The following is a 14,777-nucleotide window of genomic DNA, read 5'->3' on the forward strand; positions in this document are numbered from 1 at the left end:
AAATTTGAACTACGAAATTATAAAATAATATTAATCAATAATATAATATTGGTTATCCTTGCTCATGAAATAGCAAATACGGAATAATCCTTCATAATTTCAATGGCAAAATTTTTAAAATAGATCAGTTGCGAAAAAAACCTACAAAGAGAAGATAATAACGAAGATGTGAAAGGTGAGAAAAGATAGTTAATGTATGGAAGCAAACACTAGTATACAAAATTTAACTTTTTATCTGTTGCCGCGAATTTATAGGATGTTAATGTTCACATATGACTAGTTTTTGTCAAATTTATTCTCAAAATACAGTTCGAGTTACTTTATTTTTGATTTTTATCAATTAATCGATAACAGGCGTATTTCACTGTGTTATGATTAGCATCTAGACTTATTTAAAGAGTCTAGATCAGTTTTGCTACATAAGCGAAGAATATGTGTTGGAAAATTGCGGAAAATATATATCAGAATTGTTTTGGGCTCCCAACTAATGGCAGTATCCAAGTACTAATTGTGTTCAACGTCTAATCTAGTGCCTAAAAATATATCTGAACCCTTAGAACATGACAATGAATAGTTAAGCTCATCACAAAATGATGTTGATTTTGAAGGTATGTCAAATGACCAAAATACTTTTCTCAGAATGAGTTAGATGATCTTGTAAGAAATTTAAATCTTTCTAAACAAGCATCAGAGTTGCCTCTAAACTAAAAGAAACAAATTTGCTTTCTTCAGACACTAAAATATGTTTTCATCGTGGATGAAATGAAAAGTTACAGCGTTATTTTCCAAAAGAAAACGGCATGATCTTTTGCTCAGGTATCAAAAACTTGTTGATAAAAATGGACTTGAAACAATACGAACCAATCAACTGACGTTTGTTCATCAACATTACATAATGGAAATAAAACGTAGAGGTTTCCATTGACCACAGTACAAAGCTGAAGGAAGAAAATACACTTAGGCCCTTAATAGGCGCAAGCAGTCGGCTACCTAGTCGACAGTTCAGCTGTGGAATGGAAAACAATGCTCAGCTCAGTTTGCTGTTCAGTATATACAAGAACGTTTGGTAAATATGACAGTTTAGATGAAAGATGAATATTTGTTTCCTCTGGCGCTAGTCATGAAAAAGAGATGAAAAAGGGGGACAATGCATATACATCCCATTCTATCTTTAAAAACATCAAATTAATTACTTCAGCATTTCGAAACCAAGTTTTAGCTATTAGACCTAATAAGAGATTACATAACTAGAATAGATACTCAAATGAGAAAAAGTATTACTTCAGAAGGGAAGCTTGTCCAGAAGAGTCAGGAAAGTACATATTTGATCGTACCGTATGGTATGTATTTAAACATATTTTTAAAACACTTATACATATTATACATAATACTAGAAACAACGATAACCAGCTTAGTGACTGTGACTGAGAGAATTCCTGTGTGGTGACAGGCGATTTGCTGCCCAGTGTAATAAGATCCGTATGCTACATAGGAACGCAACCAGAATGACCAGCCAGTGATTGTCGGTGCGATTGGCTGGGCAACAAGTCGGTAGCCAAAACGTGTTTGCGCGACTGGCTGCCTTCTTATAAGGGCCTTGAACAACATAAAATATGATGGTCATAAATGGCAAATTTTTGAGCATTCTTCTCGGTCACACGAAGTTTCACTGTTTTATGATTATTTTATTAACAAGATCATTGGTAAAGAAGAAACTGTTCCTTGTGCGAAAATATGGAGCCTGTAAAGAAAAAATTTATTCCATAATTCATTAGTAGCTCCACCATTACATATAAAACTGGGCAACATGAAAAAGTTTGTTAAATCACCAGATAAAGACGGGAACTGCTTCTCTTATATTTGCCGAAATATTGCTCTGCGTACTATAGGAAAAATTGAAACTATTATAGGTACTTAATTCAGAAATTTTACGATCAAGTTAGACTTAAAGACTTTGACATTTTCTGTCTCTGTGATGCACAATTGTCTCGGTCAACAAAGTGGTCACACGAAGTTTAACTGTTTTATATGTCTTTTGGAGAGTAGAGGTGAACAAGAGCATTGGGAAAGAAAAAGCTGGTCCTTGAGAGAAAATATGGAGCCTGTAACGAAAATATTTAGTTCAGAATTAATTAGTAGCTCCACCATTACATATAAAACTGGGCAACATGAAAAAGTTTGTTAAATCACCAGAGAAAGACGGGAACTGCTTTTCTTACGTTTGCCAAAATATTTCTCAGCTTACAGTAGGAAAAATTGAAACTATTAGAGGTACAATTGTATCCGAAATAAAAAATTATATTGAACTTTTAAATACCTTCTGCTGCAATTAAAAAATATCGGGTGCAATAGGAGCATAAATTTCCATAGTTACCTAGACAGGTTTCTGGAAAATTTAGGAGATGTGAGCGAAGAGCAGGGAAAGCGTATGCTCCAGAGTTTCTGGGCTACGAATATAATATTCGATGAATATGAAGTTTTCCAGAACTCATTATTAATTTTTTCAGTAAATTTTTTCTCAGTAATTACACACACCTTTTAAGCATAGATGACCAACATATTTTAGTTCTATTAGTAAATTTTAACAAGGATAATAAAATTAATATTTAGGTAGAATCATTAAAAAATTCTATGGCTTCTATGACTTGCTTTCAAGCTATTTTCTTCCACACAAATTTACACACTCACATGTTTTTGTCTATTTTATACCTATAAGCTGAAACTGAAAAACTAGAGCTAATGAAAATGTTCTGATTATACTTTTCGTTATTTCAACTACTTTTATAGTAACATTTGCAGAGTTTTCCATTATAAAAATGGGAGTATGACTATGAAGAGGGGGTAAAGTTATCCCAAATACATATAAATACATAAAAATTATGTCTCTCTCCAGATTTACGTAGACTAGATGGTTTTTTATAGAATGCTCTTTATAGATGAAAATATTAACAAAACTGGCTCACATATAATTATTAAGTAAACCCAAAAATCCAAAAATGTTACTGCTTCTTATCACCACGTAAGGAGAACAAAAAATAAATGAAACATTCATTTTCGTATCAGAATATACACGTGTAATATTTAAACTTCGAATTATAATTGTCAAACTCAATATCTTTGGTTCACAGGAAACTATAAAAATAAGGAGAAGCCTACAACGGTAGGTAACTAAACTTAGTTCTGAAGCTTAAGAGGTCGATAAAGACCTATATAAGACCAAATGTAACGGACCTAAGACAAATATCTGGATATTATTAGTTGTAATAAAATATAATAAGTCGTTTAATATATGCAATTTTTTTAATAATTATAAGAAGAAAATGGTATTTAATATATGAATAAATAAATTCAATTGTTTAGTATGTAAAAATATAATTAATGTCTGCTTGATAACTATTAGATATTTTCATCTGCGGATTAATAGAAAATAATATTCAAAAAACAATCTCATAGCGTTCTTTTTAATAACAACTAAAAAATATGTTATTATGACTTACTCGTTATGTGGTATGTCTTCGTCTTGTTCGGGAAATACCATCATTATTTGAGTAAGGAATAAAAGGAGTAAAATCAGAGTTTTCATGTAAGTATACGAGTTCGGCATTACATTTTCACGCAACATGTTCACTCCACTTCTATCTACACTAGCTACTAGGTCAATTTGTTGACTAGCGAATAATTCGACATTTTATAATTTTCATTTCTTCTTCGAAACAAGTGCTATCGCTGATGGAATATATTTCACTGTTTTCACATGTTAAGCTCATTCATTTGCGTCCCTTCATAGGCGTTACAACCGGACCCGGTCGAATTAAATTTTTGGCTATAGTACACACCCCGAGCCTCAATTCGGCCGAATCTATTTGGATTCGTTTCGCGTCTTTGGTGACACCGCGCAAACGCCGCCATACCCTTTCAATCGATATTGAAAAATGGTATTTTCTACAGAGGGTTTCAGCATTTAATAAAATTATTATATTTTTCCTACTATCTAACTATGTTTCTCAAATAACATGCCAGATCATCTTCCTACGATCCTTGCTATCTTCAAAATTATATAATTATACATTATCGACCTTCTGTAGGAGACAATAACAACGAGTCATAAAATGAAGAGAGCATTGTGCTCTATAACCCTATTTCCACAGATCGGAAATAGTGAATAATACAGGGTGTAGCAACGAAGTTATAAAATGACATTTTCCAATTAAAAAAATGGGCTTTGTAATAGTTAGTCTGAAAATCTAACCTAACCAATCATTTAACTAACGAAGATTATCTTACCGTTCTTATTCAAATAGAGGGTGTCTTAAGCTCCCGACCTTTATCCCTTCTTACTGCTGACCCAGAAGATTTTACACCCCTCACCCCGAGGCATTTCTTGGTTGGCAGAAATATTCAGGCAGTGCCAGAATTATCCCTTCAAGATGTACCGATGAACAGACTGCATCTGCAGTCTATAGTTTACTATACATTACTGAATCCGTTGGCAAAACGAATATTTGTCACAATTACAGTGCCGCCTTAAATGGAAAACCAAAGGGTCTGAACTTTTAACCTTTGGTTCCTTAGTCCTGGTCCAGGGAGACAATCATAGTTTCGTTGCTGATTGGCGCCCGGGAAGAATCATCAAGTTGTATCCCGGACAAGACGGAGTAACTCGTGTAGTAGACTTAAAAACAAAGTGTGGTGAAATTAGACGTCCAGTTCATAAAATTTGTGTCCTTTGAATGATTGACATTTTTGTTATAAAACTTATTGAAGTGCCCACGAAAACACTGGCGAGCAAAAAATTGAGGTCCACTTAAAATTTTCATGTTCTTTGAAATTTCACGTTTTCAGATAGTATTCGCAAACTGTACATAATTGCATGAGCTTTTTTAAGCTGAATGTGATATTCTATACTAAAGAAAAATGCATTTTTTTCTTGGATTTAATGATTTATTCTGAAAAAGCAACAAATTAACATTTTGGGCAAAATTCAAAATTTTGTTGTTAGGGAAGATATAGAACGAACAAAATAAAAAACTTGACACTAATAACGTGTATTCCCTCCTCTTGCATTGATGACTGCTTGAAGTCGGCGCGGCGTACTTTGAATTAAGTTGGGGATCACATTCTGGTCGATGTTATCCCATTCCTTCAACAGCAATCTGCTCTGCTCCTGGGCAATTCTTAGTGCTGGTGTGTGTCTGCGGATCAGTCGTCTCAACTCATCTCAGACATTTTCTATGGAATTCATGTCTGGGCTGCGGGTTGGCCAGTTAAACCGCCTAATTTCTACCTCATCCAGATACTCCCTGACAATTTTGGCTGTTTGTGGTCTCGCATTATTTTGCATAAAAATGCCCGCCCAAAACGTAACTGATCCAATACCAAATGGAAGACGCTCGTCCATGCAAACTTCAGCATATCTTTCCTCACTTCTCGACATCCATCTGACCCAGTGAGGCAAAAACGCGACTTATCTAAGAACAATACCTAGCTCCAGTCATCATTATTCCAACGAACGTGATCTCTGGTTAATGTCAATCTTGCAGTCCGATGTTGGTGTTGGAACGGAGGACCTGTAGCCATTCTTCTGCATGACAGTTCAGCAGCATGAAGTCTTCTTCTAACGGTCCATTCACTAACGTTGACATTTCTCACTTCTTCCCACTGATTTCGCAGTTAAACCGTAGTAGCTGTCCTATTCCGCAAACTTGTGGACACCAAAAAACGGTCATCTCGTTGAATGGTAACTCTTTTTCGCCCAGAGCCTGGTCTTCTAGTGATCAGGCCAGTCTCCAGAAAGCGCTGGTATACCCTTTGCACACACACACTAGCATCAACAATTCTTGTAGTTTCACGTTGCCCCCGACCATCTTATAACAGCGCAACAATTGTTGCCACAACAATCGGATCTAAAGATTAACATTATTCACTATTCGCAGCGATCTCGTTGCGCGTTCGCAACGAATTTTCTGCGTGTGTGCGGCTTGATCGTTGCGCACCCACTCCGCTTTAAAGCAATCGCAATCCTCTAGTATGATAAAGCCCTAAGTGTCAGAATAAGATCCTTATTGAAGGATTCTTCTCCATTACCGTCGTTAATTAATCTACTAATTACTTAATGTCCTAATAAGACATATTTTATTTTACATGGTGTTAAAGAAAAGAATAATTTTGTTAAAAATCGAAATAAAGTGGAGAATGTGAGGTTATTATCTATTAAAAAAGCCATTAATAATTAAAAGAGAGAAATAATATTGAGTCGCTTTTTTGCTGGTTAGTGTATTTAGAAGTACGATAATTGAAAAAATAAATGTTTTGAAAGGTATTACATATTCATAAATATTATTATCGCTGAATAATCTTATTTTGCATAGTATAGTACGTCTCTAAGTTGTACCATTAGCGAGAAAAAAGAGAATGCCCATTCTTCTATCCCACCATTACTAGAAGTACCGAAATTCAATATACCGCTACCAATGTGTACTGTTTTAACTGTTGTAGCTTAGTTGTCAGTACTGAAACAAAGTGCGCGGAGAAAGTACTACCTATACCTATCATTGTCGGTACAACTGGTGACCGATGTAATTGAGGATATAGATACGTGTATACAGTGTATTAAATAGTGAAACGGATTATCAACTCGTCTTTTTCACACTCTGGAGGAATTTCGCTCTGGTTGTTCAACTTAATAATAAAAGAAATAAAATTTAGGTAGGTAGTTCTCACTTGGTATTCATATTGAATATTTTTTCCTATTTCATGCTTACGTTAGTTTTAAAACAGGTGTTATTAAATAATTATTTTCGTTAAATTGTGTTAGAACAGATATTTGAGCCGCAATATTATTGAAATTATTATTTAAAAAATGAAAATATCATGACAGCTGTGTAATTTTAGCAATATTACAATGAATTAGTATATTTTTATATTGTATTCACAATTAATCATTATATACTTGATGAATATAAATTTTTTAACAAGCGAGTCGGTGTGATCAAAATTAAATCAAATATCTCTGTTCCTATTTTGGAGAAGGCCAACGACGTGTTCCGTTGGCTTCGATACAAGTCATTTTTCTACTTTTTTTAATTATTCTCTGCTAATGAATCAATGCCACAGCATCATCTACTTATAAGATTTCTCATTTATTAAAAATGTAATTCATATAAAAAGAAAAATGGGATTGATTCTGATACGACATGAATTAGTTATCTCAGATACTTATGTTCTCACCATTCGAGATACATCATTATTGATCCTTTGGTAAGATCTGTAACGAATCATTTACTGAAGATAACTTTCAATTGAGGGTAACTCATTGCCTATCATACCCTACATCGAGGTATTTTGTTGGCTTTGTTTATTAAATTATAAATAGTGAGATTTGATATTCGAAGTATAACCCATCGTATTCTATGGTTTCAATCCAAACTCTTTGAGACCTTAGTAAAACGATTCTTTTGGTTTTAATACTAAAAATTGTCACACTGCATTTTTTCAACATCTCCTTTGGATTGATGGATTGATTCAAATTTTTCCCTCTCAAGAGTTTCGCCATGAATTTGAAAAAATAGTAATCTGACGGTACCAGGTCCAAACTAAATGCTGGGTGTGGTAGAAATTTGATACCACCAAGTTCTTCAATCCTATTCCGCGTAACTTTCGCGGTAAGTGGTCCAGCATTGTCTTGTTGTAAGATCCCGCTTTTAGTTGCTTATAAATCAGCTGTCCATATCGATTTTGCAATGAACAGCACTAAGCCTCCATAATTCCACTAGACACATAACAATACTCCGCTCTAATCGGCCTCTGGGCAACGGGTTCTGGTAATTATTCTTTGTCCAAATCCATTTTTCCTCGTAAGTAAAAATACGTTTAATAAAACGATTACCTATCAACAGGGCAAGGATCTGTTTACACACCTACTCGCTTGAATCTCGGTTAATTCGTGTGCCACTTTCAAATATCTTACCCAATAATTTTCAATAGCGGTATATGGTATTTTTAGTAGGCCCAAGGGAGTCCGATAATCAGCAAGTGCTGGCACTAGGTTTATTTTCTACTGTACCCTCAATATACCACGCAGATTGACGACTCCACTATTAAAACGCTGTGCCGTTCGCTAATTAACTGTGTCCTCTTCAATTTCATATATTTTCCTTGCTGCCACAGCTGCTTCAAACTTTTCTTTCCAATAATGTCTCGACAATAGCAGAATCTCATATTTCCCGCACTCCATAATAATGTGTCGTCAATGAACAAAGAGAGAATGTTTAGAAGAAAGTGAAGCAAATTTACTCTTCATAGAATTTACCACATGTTTAAATTGAGGCATAGAAATTGACATTACTCATAAAACACCCTCTGTAGTTATCGCAAACGCTGATATTCTCACTAGAGATACATCATTATTAATCATTTCGTTTTTTCTTCAAGTAATTCCACTTTTTTGACACTAGTGTAAAAGTATATTGTCCAATATTTTCAGAAAATATGTGAAAGGTTTAAAATTTTGAAATCGTTTTTTACATTCTTCTTCTTCTTCTTCAATTTAAATTGATTTTGACGTACTTAAACACCACAAATCTTTTTCAAACTGAAAAAAAAAACTCACTTAGAAGAAATGCATTTTTTGTTCCTAATATTCTTTATTAATTTCAAAATCTCATTTTAGACACATTAAATAAAAATGTACACCTCAATTTCCACGTCGAAAAGGAGTTTTTTTAACCACACATAAGTACTTTTGAACCTGTTATTTGATATTTAAATTATCATGTATTTAGGATTAATTCTACTTTGAGTTGAATTCAATTCATTCAACTTTTCAGTTTAATTTTCACATAGTGTTATTTATTTTAAATTCAAAACATTTTTTTGATATTTTAATAAGACTTGGCATTGTTTCTAAGTCTTATTTGTCGAATGTTTTAAAAAGTCATAACTTGATTGTTTTTGGATACTCTAATAAATAAAAATATTATTTCGTGTCTCTAATATAAACAGCAAAACAAAAATATGTTAATTTTCATAAAGGTCATGCGTGTTTAACTCCTTTCCGTTAAAAGTGTTTTCTATAAATTTTCTCAAAATCGTCCAAGAATACTAACTGATCAAACTCCTTTAAATTGAAATATCGTAAGCCATTTTGCATATATGATAAAAAAGTGGTTTCAAATTTTGAATTCAAACCGCATAGCACTCAAACTTTTGATTATGTTTGCTCAAATCATTTGATTTCGGTTCCTGAAATACGAGGGTTGTTGCTTCAATTTTAAGACAAATAAAAACAAATATTTATAATTGGATATGGCATTATTGTTTTTCAAGCTTTCCTACATTAAGATTGAGGTACCTTCAAAACATCAACTGCTTCTTCAGGTGTAGAAAAACTTTGGCCTCGCAATTTATTTTTGAACTGCAGAAATAAGAAGAAATCAATGGGTGCCAAACAGAAACTGTTCGCCGATGACCCATCAATTCAATGTTTTGACTATACAAAAACATTGTTGTTTAAACTGATGTGTGAGAACTCGCATTATCTTCGTCTTCTACGATTAAGTTTTTCGAACACTTCTGTCAAACAAATTCAACTGTACCATTCATAATTTTCTGTTCTATGTTGCTCTAATGGAACAGCACCGACATATGCATTTTTCCAAAACAATAGGCATTCATTTGTTTCGTAGTGATTCGTGAGCAAAGAATTTTTGTTGGATTTAGTCGTCTCGAAAGACCTGTACAATCGATTGTTCTTTTTTGAGCGATTGTCAAATTATACGATATCCAACGCGAAGAAATCTTTTGACAACCAAATGTTCATGCAGTATTGAATGTATGCGAGTGGAACTAATGCCCAAGTATACCTTATTCTCACGGTATGTCACATGACGATTAATATCAGTTTACGCACAGCCGAGATTGGATGACCTAAACGAAACTCATCCTATAGCGAAGTACGACCACGATTGAAACGAAACAGATGATGCTTCATCACCAAAAGTCGAAATAAATTGAGTGGCACACTGCTGTTGGTTTAATCTACGTCGAAAGTCATAGAAAATCATCGCATGAAACAGGATTTAATTCCATTTTTTGAACAAGATGAATGTGTCTGTGAAGTATCTGTAAACAAGTCAAATAGCACTCGAATGACAACACTTTCTAAGTACGTTCATCATTAAAAATGACAGATTTGAAATATCCACAACAGTTTTGCCATATCTCAAAACTTGAGTAGCAATCATCGTATTTGTTTATAAAGAAACTACATCTAACAATATGAGTACATATTGGTAAAGAATTTTCATATATGTTTTTGAAATTCCATGTAATTTTGATTGCTTTGAACTAAATTTTTTCCAACTAATTAGATATTGGTGTGAGAGGAGTTAGAATACTTAAAACAATTGGTCGAAGAGATATGTCAGGTTTATGAATTATCAATCTCTTTTGCATCTGATGAAATAAAATTAAATGAGATAATTACTTTGGGTTTAATATGAAACTTTAATTTTTAACTATTATTGGAAACTGATTTTCTGTCAAAACAGACTTAAAATCAAGACGATTCATCAAAACATTTAAAAAGGTTTAAGAACTAAAAGGTTGAAGAAATTTATTTTTTTTAATTTCACTAACATTTATAATCGCTTCTTGGTCTCACTTCAACCATGCTAGACATAAATAACGAGTAGACGAACCTCGCAAGTTTCAATCTAACCACGACTTACTTAAAAAGAATTAGACGTCGCTTGAATGAATCTATGATTATAACTATTGAAGTTTGAATAGTTGATTTGCAATTATAAGAAAATAATTAAATAGTTTTGAAAAATCTAAATTAACGGACTACTTTCTTGGAATGTCTTTGTGTCCAACTAAATAGGACAAATAAAAGTTTAATGTATTCGTTTGTACTGCTTTTTCGAAAATAATATGACATATAAAAACAGTCGAGTGTATCTTAACATTAACTTACTATTTAACATAAATGAAAATAGTGATTATCCAACTAATAAGTGAGAGAAATTATAATAAATGTATAAATTATTTATTAGATTCTGTCGACGCTTCTCTACAGATACCGAAAACAAAGATAATAAAAAATATACCGATTATTAAGATTTGAAATTAAGGATACAAAGAATACAATAAATTTTTTCATTTTTCGTCAACTTGATGTAGACATTCACATCTTCTCATCTCAGAATTCTCTTCCATTAGTTTGTTGAAGAACACTAGTGGAATAGTTAGATCATTCTCAATAACGTCACTTATAACATACCTCTGGGCGTTTACTATCATTCCAAGGTCTTTCTAAAATGGCTAGATTTGATTTGTTTGTCATACTCCGTATGTCCAGATGGACTTAAGCATTATTTTGTATAATGACACTTTGTTGGATATAGATAACTAAGATCTTCTGCCAATCATCCAGCAATGAAATTGTAAACCAAGTTGTTTTCTCTTTGCATAGTTGCCAATTCAATCTACAATCTAGATGTATGCCATTTAACTGTATTTACGTGAATTAATTTATGAAGGTTATATAAACTGTTTCCCTCCCATTTGTTTTTATTCCCCATATTTTTTGCCAATTTTGTATTCTGTCCAGTGAAATCTTTAAGCTGTGACATACTTTTGTTGGACCTACATGTAATGATAATATGGTAGTATCAACGTTGCTACGAAATTTAAGCCAGTAGTAGGAATATTAGCTGTATACTTGATTGTTTGTATTTCTATATATTCATTTTGGTGTCTGTTCTGTGGCGACCACGCCATGTGCCTTTGATTTTAAAAATACATACAACAAGTACCAGCAGTAGCTGAACTTCCGGAACAGCATCTTGGAGATTATCAGAGAAAAATGACGTGACTTTTATCATCAAGAAAAAACTGTATCGATACACCGAATGAAATCGGCGCACACGCTGAACGAGACATCACCAGATGACTTCATGGTTATCTGGCAACCACGCCAAGCACCCTCGCATTTAAAAATACATACAACAGGTACCAGCAGCAGCTCATTTTTCCGTTCAGCGTGTAACTTTATGCAATACAGTCATCTTACTCTGTATCTGGCCTGACCTAGAGCTGGCGGTAGTTGCTTGAAAAATACCACTGTATTAGAAAATACACAATCTATCGAGCATATGTTTCAAGTTTGAAGACGCCACGTTGTTTAGTAAATTGTTTGACAGCCATCAATAGCGAACGATTTCAGTGAATTTGTAAACATGAAAAAAATTGGTCATCGTTACGTGACGCGATACTTTTATTTGAAAGGCCTTAGACTAACCAATATAAAAGCTGAACTAGATTCTATTATGGGAGAGACAACTCCTTCGTTATCAACAGTAAAATATTGTTGCAGAGTTTAAACGAGACCGTACGACATGCGAAGACCAGCATCGCGGTGGTAGACTAATTGAGGTAATGAGGTGACGACTCCAGAAATTTGAAGAAAATCCACGAAGCGGTACTGAATGATCGTTGACTGAAAGGGTGCGAGCTAGCAGACATAGTAGGCAATTCAAAAATTTGCGGTACATGGCATATTATCTTGAAATTTGGCCGTGAGAAAGCTGTACTGCGTTTGCTTATAATGGAACAAAAACAGCGTCTTGAAGATGTTTCCAGCGAGTATAGTGGCAATGTTTCCCAGAAATAAAGCTATAAGTGAAACTTGGGTCCGCTACATCATACTCGAAACAAAAGAACAATCAAAACAATGGACTGAAAAGGGAGAACCGACTCCAACGAAGGAAAAGACCGTTCTATCAGCAGGAAAGGTCATGGCGTCGGTTTTTTGGGCTGTGCATGGGATAATTTTCATTGACTATCTTGAAAAAGGAAAAACTATCAAAGGCGAGTATTACGCGAACTTATTGCAACGTTTGAGAGAAGAAATCAAGCAAAAACGTCCGAATTTGGCTGAGAAGAAAAGGTTGCTTCATGAAGACAATGCACCAGCTCAAATATTCTTTATTGCAATGGCCAAAACTGAATGAATCGAAGTTTGAATTGCAGTTTCATGTACCTTATTCGAGAGATTTAGCCCCTTTGGATTATTATGTATTACCGGACTTGAAAAACTGACTCGGCGATCAAAGATTTTCCAACAATGAAGAGGTAATGTCGGCAGTTAATAGCGGAGGTTTAGGACTCTTATTATAAAAAGTGTAACTTATTGAACAACCGTGGGAAAAGTGTATGGGACTAAAAGGAGATTACGTTGAAAAATAAATATATTTTTCTCAAAATTTTTGTGTTTTCTTTGTTGGGTCAAGTACTTTTGTAGTGTCATTTTTATTTCACATTAAGGTAGGCTTCATTTACAACCACCTACAACTTTTAAAGAAGTGAGAACGGTAAAACTCATCTGAAGCCTAATTAGGTGAATAAGGAAGCAATTACATTTACGAATTTTCCAAATTCACAATGTTTTACATCAACTTGTGCATCATTGCAAAGCCTTGGTGAAATATCCTTCTTTTACTTAATTGTAAATGTACTATTATTTACCTAAAAAATGTAAAGTATTAATCGGTAGCCCTTAGGAAAAAAGTTAAACCTTTCCAAATTCGGATGAACCTTTTTCTTACCATTTGCTCAAAGTCTGGATATGTCAATAATGGACCAGAACAACCGAGTAAAAGATACAGCGGGCCAAAAAAATGAGATTATTATACAGTTCTGTAGATAATATGAAAATATATTCATTCGAGGTTAACATTTTAGTTTATCAGTTTCTATAAGCACACTTTATCCATGTAAAAATTAGATAATTTGTGGAAAATGTGAAAATGGAAAATAAATTGTGGAAAAATACAGTCAGAATTAAGTTGAAAAAATGAGTTTTGTTGAAATAATGTTTATGAGAATGATTTGAGAAATAAAAAGAATCAAATTTTATTTTGTAGAGAAACCGATATTGAAAATAGAAACTTTTATATTAAATTTTCTCCCTGCTATCAGTTTTTCAGTCAATTGCTTTGAAAATATTTACATATTGAGATATATTTGACAATAAATGGACATTCAACTGGTCTAAAACATCGATAGGAATTCTTTATTGGTGTAGGAGAGTGACGACAAGTAACTTCAACTCAAGTCTTTTCCTAAATTCCTAAAACGTTCAGCTTATTACTTCTAGGATAAGAAATCAATATGAATGTCATAGTCGGGAACACTTTCGGAAATATTCAGTACGATTTCTTCCTTTATATTATACTCGAGAGACTCGTTGAGATATGAAATTAAATAACTTTCTTTTGACATTTCTTTAATTTATATTTTTGAACCGCATTCCTACTGAATTCGTAATATTTCATTAATCATATAAGGTCGCTTTACAAATTGACCCAGTCTAAATATTTTTTTGTGATCACAACTTCATTCGGAACAATCTCTTCGATATGAAGTTCAATTTTACCAATCATTCAATTTCAAAATATCAACAAATTTCTCTTTCATATTGTCAATCGAAGATCGAAACGTTATCTTACAAACCAAAAATAATAGTATCCGTTATTTGTTTACTTTAGACGTGCAGATGTTTATATTTTGTCGGTGTGTGCGAAAAGTTAAAACCTACAAGTACCGACTGATTTGTTTATTATTTTCTCAATGTTTATGATTGTAGTTTAGTCCCAGCTATCCCTGTGAGATGCAAGAACGTGCTGTGATTTATACTTTTTGGACCAAAACATCTTTCTGTCAAGTTCGTATACGAATTAATATCGTTATCGCAAATTCAGATTTGTAAGTTTTAA

General features: G+C 33.4%; 2 protein-coding genes across 2 annotated transcripts in view; one reads left to right on the forward strand and one right to left on the reverse strand.

Annotated features, from left to right (window-relative positions):
* Positions 1 to 3,861, reverse strand: part of LOC130897462 (voltage-dependent calcium channel subunit alpha-2/delta-4) — a 39,229-nt gene extending 35,368 nt beyond the window's left edge. The window contains exon 1 of the mRNA XM_057806339.1: positions 3,498 to 3,861. Within this exon, the coding sequence (XP_057662322.1) occupies positions 3,498 to 3,622 (125 nt within the window). The 5' untranslated portion in view covers positions 3,623 to 3,861. The remainder of the gene's footprint in view (positions 1 to 3,497) is intronic.
* A 2,635-nt stretch (positions 3,862 to 6,496) lies between these two features.
* Positions 6,497 to 14,777, forward strand: part of LOC130898122 (uncharacterized) — a 34,346-nt gene continuing 26,065 nt past the window's right edge. The window contains exon 1 of the mRNA XM_057807185.1: positions 6,497 to 6,705. The gene's annotated coding sequence lies outside the window, so the exon portion shown is untranslated. The remainder of the gene's footprint in view (positions 6,706 to 14,777) is intronic.

The sequence above is a fragment of the Diorhabda carinulata genome, chromosome 1, assembly GCF_026250575.1.
Source record: "Diorhabda carinulata isolate Delta chromosome 1, icDioCari1.1, whole genome shotgun sequence".
In the NCBI taxonomy this organism is placed as follows: Eukaryota; Metazoa; Arthropoda; class Insecta; order Coleoptera; family Chrysomelidae; genus Diorhabda; species Diorhabda carinulata.